The 7,688-nt window shown below is 36.1% G+C and overlaps 1 protein-coding gene across 1 annotated transcript; it reads right to left on the bottom strand.

The window, feature by feature from the left end:
- Positions 1–203: 203 nt before the first annotated feature.
- On the bottom strand, positions 204–4,968 carry LOC755153 (ankyrin-1-like). The gene is made up of 4 exons (XM_011663328.1): positions 4,363–4,968; positions 3,450–4,287; positions 1,563–1,646; positions 204–469 (listed from the first exon to the last, which is right to left on the bottom strand). The coding sequence occupies exons 1-4, from the start codon at positions 4,966–4,968 to the stop codon at positions 204–206; spliced, it is 1,794 nt and encodes a 597-aa protein (XP_011661630.1).
- Positions 4,969–7,688: the final 2,720 nt, after the last annotated feature.

Genomic DNA, 7,688 nt, shown 5'->3' with positions numbered 1-7,688 from the left:
AATTTCAATAGCCTCGTCCATCACCTCTAGAAATACGTGAACATTAAAATGACGTATTACGCGATCCGAACATTATTTCTGTACGATATACATTAGGCTTCTGAAATTACCATTGAGTTGAATTGTCGTTGTAATTACGATTATGTTACACGTTTGTCAAGTAAATTTATAAATAAATGAAATAAAGAAGTCGATTATTGATTTTACTTTTGAGTGTTTATTTTGTAGGACGATGTTAATCTTATTCCTGTTTCCTTCAGTAACTCGTCCAGGTCTTTCATTTTCTTCCCAGATTTCCATCCGCTCAGTAGTTGCTCGTAGGTTGTATTGTAATCGGAATCGTTGAAGTCTAAGAGGTTCAGAGAACTTTTGTGATCAAAGCTAAAGGCTTCACAAATCGGGTCGAAATGATTTATACCGAGTAGTTTTGACAAGTTCTTGATATGTTCGTTCGTCACCTTCTCGGCATCTACAACGAAAATAAAGTTAATATTTTTATCAGAGGCCAAATAAGTAACCAAATACATTTGAATGCGTTGAAATATAAAGGATTTGTTTTTTTACAAGGATTATAGCACATGTTTGTTTCCTTATTAAGAATTAGTGATTATCTAAGGAATTTATTTATTTAGAAAGTTATGAACGGAAAAGTGTTAAGTAGACAATTTACACACTGATTATAATATTACGAGTTAAATGAGTTGATCATTTTGTAAGTAGTGCTTTCTCCAAGAAAGGTTTTAATGGAAATGTTTATCATGGACGTATGGAACGACATAGCGATTACCATAGCGTATACTGCAAGAGATAGTTGTAACACGCGCACGCGTACGTACTCATGGCGAGCCTAGCTTTTCTGAGATTCCCTTTTTTTCCCTCTCAGTTAAATCATGCTATATAATTTTTTTTAAATAAATAATAAAATATTTTGTCTTATTCTCAAACTTAACTGAACTATGTAAACTTATTTTATTACGTACATACTTATCAGTAATAAGTAACTTGTATAATTCATTTGTTCTATTATATATTGTAAACATGTAGGGTTTATATATGTGATGTTAATTTGTGGCTATATGAGTGAGAATATAAATTAAAAAAAATAAAAATCAAGGTGCAGGTCATTGAACGCTGAGGTAATTCTTCCACATTATTTCATGTGGGAAGGAACTATTTGGAGCTCCATGTATTGAGCTTTGATCACCTATGGGTGCGCGTGTCTAACCGTGAAGTCTAGCAAGTAAACGGGTTTCCTTGCATATTTTGAATATTAGGACACTGCTAAAGTTTAAATTTCATAGATAGTACATACATGACATATTTATAACTCCTGCAAAGTTTTACAAAATTTGATGTTGGATGCAAAAGGAACATTATTTCTTTAATGGCTGAATTGTTGAATTGTTTTTACTCGTCTTAAAATTCATACCAAATCAAGCCGCAAAAACTGTACATTCGAGAAAAAAATTCTTCCTTGAGATATCTCGTCATAATTTGTTTATAAATTCGTGTTTTTAGACTCATTTTTAGTCGATAAATTAGGAGTATTGCAGATTGTTTACCTTCATGATAAGCAACGTTATCAGTCACGGCGTTCAAACTCATTGATGCCATCGCGGTGGATGTCTCTGAAATACTTGCAGACTCTATGTAATACAGAAAAATAGGTGTAAATTACCATCTTGTCCAAGTGTCATGTGGTCGAACATCATAACGTCCAACAAACTTTTGTCATTCAATCATTTTGTCCCCAAATCATTACTTTTCTTTGAGCATCATGCGATTTAACCAACATATATAATCCGTAATACGTTTTTGTGTTTATCTTGTTATCTCCCTTTTTATTTGTTGTGGCGCGTGTGCAAGTATGAGCAAATTCTTAGACTCGCCTCCCCTTCCCCCCCCCCCCCCACAGGGATTTTTCTCAGAGCCCAATGTCCATTTAGTCATATACTTCCAAATAGTAATTTGTTTTGTTATAGATGCAAATTGAACAGTCCAAATCTTCAACAACTTTTGCACTAAATCTATATTCGTTGACGAGTTTGCGTGGAGTGGGCACGGATCAGGGCTGTGTTTCATAAAATCCATTATCAATAACGAGTTACAGTAACTGTTACAGGCTACTGAAAGCATTGTATTTGACTGGCTGAGAGCAAAATTGTCATAGAAAGTTAGCATTTGTTAATGATAACCAGTTTTATTAAACAAGGCCCAACATGTATTGTTAGAATATGCTATTATACAGTGCGTCCCCCAAAAAAATGAAACCGAGAATTATCGATGTTTTATCATAACTTAATCACAATTATAATTATCAAATGACACACATTTGGAAAGCTGAGATTCTCCGCTTTCATTTGATGAAACTCATATGATTCATATTTCACACATGAGTGATTAAAAGCAATTTGAAGAGAGGAAACCAAAAAGTCATTTGGCGGGCGGTATCTGAATTTTAAAAAGAAAATCACATTTCTAGAAAGTTCAATTTCTGCCCTTTCAAATGACACCTCAATCAGGAAAAATGAGCCAGAAATAACAAAGTTCTGATTGTTTAAAGTAAGGCTTGCATTTCCATCATTTGATCAAACGAGTTCGTTTTCAATGGCTGCCTGCCGTAGCTACGAACAGAGTTGACAAAAGACTTAACTCCGTTTCGTTGACGATCAGCCCGGCTGATCGTCATACACGAGGAAGACGAAAGACCTGATGCATGGCTGATGTTTGTTGTTTTACCTTTTAAAGGTCATTTCAGTCTTCCGTTATGAGAATGTGCCTCTAACCCCATTATGATTGTGTTTTTTCTCTTTATAAGATGTAATATTTTGCACTGGGACCTCACAAATCATATAAATTTTCCTCACTCACTTCGCTCCTTCGCAAGTGAATATTCAGACATTACACCCAACTGCAAAGTACAATGCCTGGGCAATAAATATTAAAATCATCCATGATAATGTAATCACAATGTAGGGGTATATACCAATGTCTAAACAAATCGTTTATTTTTGCTTTGAGATTTCCCATTGTAGGTGCCCTTTTTTGTTGGTGCCCCCCCACACTTTGGAAGTAGCTAAAGCGGGTATATATATGGTATAATCATGTAAACTGGTTGTAGACTAATTGAAGTGGAATGAACTGGCTATAGAAACAAGTGGCATTGGATAACGCTGCAATATAGAATTTATTTTGTATACAATTCGTTCAGTTTTAGGATCATGAAAATCAGGAATATATAGTACTGCAATTTGGGTAAGTCGGGATAAAAAGATTGAAGAACAAAAAATTACATCGTATTAATTTAAATTGGGAAATTTACATATTCCTCTAACAAAATGAAGAGTATAAAAACAACCTAAAACTAAGGGTATTATGCAAGTTCTGTACCTATAAGTACATCATTTTTTTACATGAAATAGTGATCACTGATAACATGAGAATCATACCTTCAGGTGATGCTTCTTCTCTCTCTGCTTGTTCACTCATGAGATACTGAACTACATCAAGATGACCATTGCTTGATGCAACAAGAAGTGGTGTCTCACCAGCATTATTTTCCCTCTTTACATGTGCTCCTTGACCGACAAGGTATTGAACTACATCAAGATGACCATTGCGTGATGCAACTTGAAGTGGTGTCTCGCCAACATTATTTCCCCTCTTTACCTGTGCTCCTTGACCAACGAGATACTCAACTACATCAAGATGGCCATTGCGTGATGCAGTAAAAAGTGGTGTCTCACCAGCATTATTTCCCCCCTCTACCCGCGCTCCTTTGCCAATGAGAAACTTAACAACAACTAGATGACCCTTCTTGGATGCAACATAAAGTGGTGTTAAACCATTATTATCACCATCTTCAACCTGTGCCCCTTGACCAACGAGGTACTGAACTACGTCAAGATGACCCTTTTCTGATGCAACATGAAGTGGTTTTGAACCTTGATTACCACTTCTCTCAATCTGTGCTCCTTGACAAACGAGGTACTCAACTACGTCAAGGTGACCCTTTTGTGATGCAGCATGAAGTGGTGTCACATCTTTTTTAGCACACTTCTCAACCTTTGCTCCCTGACCTACGAGGAACTCAACTACGTCACGATGACCTGCATCTGATGCAAAGTGAAGAGCCGTCAAACCAACTTTAGTAGGATAATCAGTCTGTGCTCCTTGACCAATGAGATACTTAACAACATCGAAGTGACCGTTGCGTGATGCACCGTGAAGAGGTGTCTCATCATTATTATCACGAGTTTCAATCTTTGCTCCTTGACCAACGAGGTACTGAACTACATCAAGATGACCATTGCGTGATGCAACTTCAACCGGAGTCGAACCAATATTAGTACCTCCCTCAACCTGTGCTCCTTGACCAACGAGGTACTCAACTACGTCAAGATGACCCATTTGTGATGCAACATGAAGTGGTGTATAAGCCGTATTATCACCCTCATTAACCTTTGCTCCTTGACCAACGAGGTACTCAACTACGTTAAAATGACCCTTCTGTGATGCAACATGAAGTGGTTTTGAACCTTGATTTCCACCTCTCTCAACCTTTGCTCCTTGACCAACGAGGTACTGAACTACGTCAAGATGACCCATTTGTGATGCAGCATGAAGTGGTGTCATATCATTTTTAGCACACTTCTCAACCTGTGCTCCTTGACCTACGAGGAACTCAACTACGTCACGATGACCTGCATCTGATGCAAAGAGAAGAGCCGTCATATCAACTTTATTAGGTTTATCAATCTGTGCTCCTTTACCAATGAGATACTCAACTACCTCCAGATGACCATTGCGTGATGCACCGTGAAGAGGTGTCTCATCATTATTATCACGAGTTTCAATCTTTGCTCCTTGACCAACGAGATACCGAACTACTTCAAAACGGCCATTTAAAGCTGCCGTAAGAAGGGCTTTATCGATATCAGAAGGTTCATTTGCTGTTTTATCAGCCATGTTAATTTTGAAGCGAATTTGTAGATTTTTCCTAATTGTTCGTGTTTGTCAAAGTAACCTTTGCGTTTTGTAAATCGTTCTTGAAAGAGACTTAACACGACATTTAAGTTTACCGCTCTACAGCTTTAGACGTATATATCTTTCTCTGTTACCCTCCAGATTTAAACTATTCACAGCCTACTGGTGAGTATGCATTGGAAGCTACGGCAAAGGAATGGTTCTAACGTGATAAAGTAAAAGATGCGAGCATAATTCCAATTTCATAATTAAAGAATCCGTCTCGGACAGTCCTACCGCTGTCAGTACAAGTTTGATATATATCCACTTTATTCGTCTGATTTCCTTCACATAAACCAACGTGCTCCGGTTCATCCAAATATAACATCTAAGGTACGTTGCTTCAAGATGAATTGTAGATTGTCAAAGCAGATCAAAAATCAGTGCATAACATTCTTCAACGATAAAACACTGGGATTTTTCTTAAAATTTAGCTCCCTGCTTTTTATTCGAAGAATTTGTCTTGTGTTTGATGGTATATTACACACAGGTAAGAGCTCAATCATTTATTTATGTGTGCTTACAGTTTCCTGATCAAACTAACCTACGAAACGATCATGGAGAAAATGGCGGATCCTTTTGTGAGAATCGGGCGTTGTTTTGAAGAACATCATCCCGACAGTACATTATCATGCAATCATCTAGGATTTGATAAAATGAAATGCAAAAGTACATGAAAAGAGAAAATATGCATGGTTGACTATTTATTACCTAGGGAAAAGTCGGTTTTTGAGACATGTAATGTTGTAAAATGTCGTTGGGTATCAAAGTGTCAAGGGCACCTCCATGCACAATTTCTAGGATCGACTATCCTGAAATTATGCGGCTTGAAAAAAATGGCCGCCATATATAACTATTGTTGAACAATTTTGGGAATAACTTTTTAAGGGACTCTTATGTTATCATGTGTGAAGTGTCATATATAAGAGAGTTAAATTGTCTGCAAGATGATAATCATGTTAAATTCAATAGGTTTCAGCATAATTTGCGTAACAATTTTGAGCCATAAATGTGAATGTTTACACTTTTTTCCAAAGTTATGAATTTCCCAAAATACACATTTATCTATATTTAAAGAATAATGATGACTACTGACTTGGAACTTTTTGAAAGACTCTCAATTAGTATGGGTCATATCAAAGATAACCTTGAGTTCTGGTAAGAAAAAGAAAATAAATTCTCACAGAATCAATTGAAATTTCAATACACTGAATGTTTCAGATTACAAATAAATGTCATTTGCTGAACAATTTTGGTAGAAAATGTATACTGGCTGATTAATGAGCATAGCAAGATAAGGAAATCAAGGTAAGTAGCCCCGACACCATTTTTGTAGTCCCATATACATCTTTCTGTGTACAGTACTTGCTACTTTACCAAGACTGGGCCAAATTTATTATGATTTTGATAACTCCAGAACCTTGCAGTACACATTAATACTTACGTGCTACATGATTAACTTTATCTGGTCCAATTCACACATTTTCTTTCACAATGCAATCGCATGACAGAACTCAACTTTATCTTTAAATCCACATTCCAAGTTAATCGCTTTTCTAACAAAACGTTTAAGTCGTTCTTAAGTTGACGCCTTTATATTAGCTAACGCAGCAAGTTGGGTTGTTAAGGGTGGTCTCTCCTGAGCATCGCTAACATAGTGAGATGATAAAATAGACTACATAATTATCGCAAGTAGATGCAATCATTAAACATATTAATATTTTAATAGGCAGTGAGATGTCAGATGATTCAGCTTCAACATATTTAAATGATAGTTGTATCTCTTAGTTACCGTTGCTATGGTAATAACACACCTAATAACCAGTATATGTGTTCTCAGAAAACAAAGTGCGCTTTCTCCCGCTAGTTTAATCGCTGAAAATTGCTGACAGAATAATTGTGTAAGTTACAATAATCCGATTAAGATATTTAAGATTACTTTTTTTTTCAAACGAAGTAAATTAGAAATCATATTACATCGGATGAGGGATAAGGGATGGAAATACTCACTATACGAATTTTCTCACCGCTATTTGGAGGGGCCCCTTCCATTAACCCCTTTATAGCGACACCACCTATATCTTGAAAAATCTGTCTACATCTCAAATCAGACGCAACTTCGGAAAATCGAGTACTGGCAAATACTTTGAAACACAGCGAATAAAGCAGGGTGATTCGAGTGCGTTAACCGTTTAATGCGACTCATTGTGTACAAGAGGAAAAAGGGAAATTCTTTTACAGTCAACCTAGTGTCGGCATACACTTTTGGAAAATAATGTTAAGGCTAAATTAATTTCAACAGGCATGAAGGATAAGCCAGGTAAAGATCTTTCAAAATGACAAACATTTCACATGGAAATATAAAGTGCATACAAAAAAAAAAAAAAATTATACAGTTAACAGCTAAATTATTCATATCTTACCAAGTTTAGTCATTTTTAAGTAAGTAAACAACTGATTTTTCCTGATTGATGTTACTTGAAAATTAGACACATTACAGCTTACATCTATAAGTATTCAACAGAGGCCCTAATTTAACCAGCACGCCTTTCGGTATTGGAGTTAGGAAAAATAAAATCATTGAATTTACCAGGGGTATGACTAATTTAGTTGTTAACTGTATATGCCAACAACAGGTTGACTTAGGAAGATTTCCCTGGTGC

This window comes from Strongylocentrotus purpuratus, unplaced genomic scaffold (assembly GCF_000002235.5).
Source record: "Strongylocentrotus purpuratus isolate Spur 01 unplaced genomic scaffold, Spur_5.0 spur5_scaffold_18, whole genome shotgun sequence".
Lineage (NCBI taxonomy): Eukaryota > Metazoa > Echinodermata > Echinoidea > Camarodonta > Strongylocentrotidae > Strongylocentrotus > Strongylocentrotus purpuratus.
The sequence above is the reverse complement of the archived record's forward strand: the minus strand, read 5'-3'. Positions and strand labels throughout refer to the sequence as shown.

Bases quoted from the DNA above. Each gene is read 5' to 3' on its own strand.
- LOC755153 (XM_011663328.1), bottom strand. From the start codon at position 4,968: ATGGCTGATAAAACAGCAAATGAACCTTCTGATATCGATAAAGCCCTT. The intron at 4,288-4,362 runs GTTGAGGGAGGT...GATGTAGTTCAG, and splicing joins TCGTTGGTCAAGGAGCACAG to TACCTCGTTGGTCAAGGAGC. The intron at 1,647-3,449 runs GTATGATTCTCA...TGTATTACATAG, and splicing joins AGAAGAAGCATCACCTGAAG to AGTCTGCAAGTATTTCAGAG.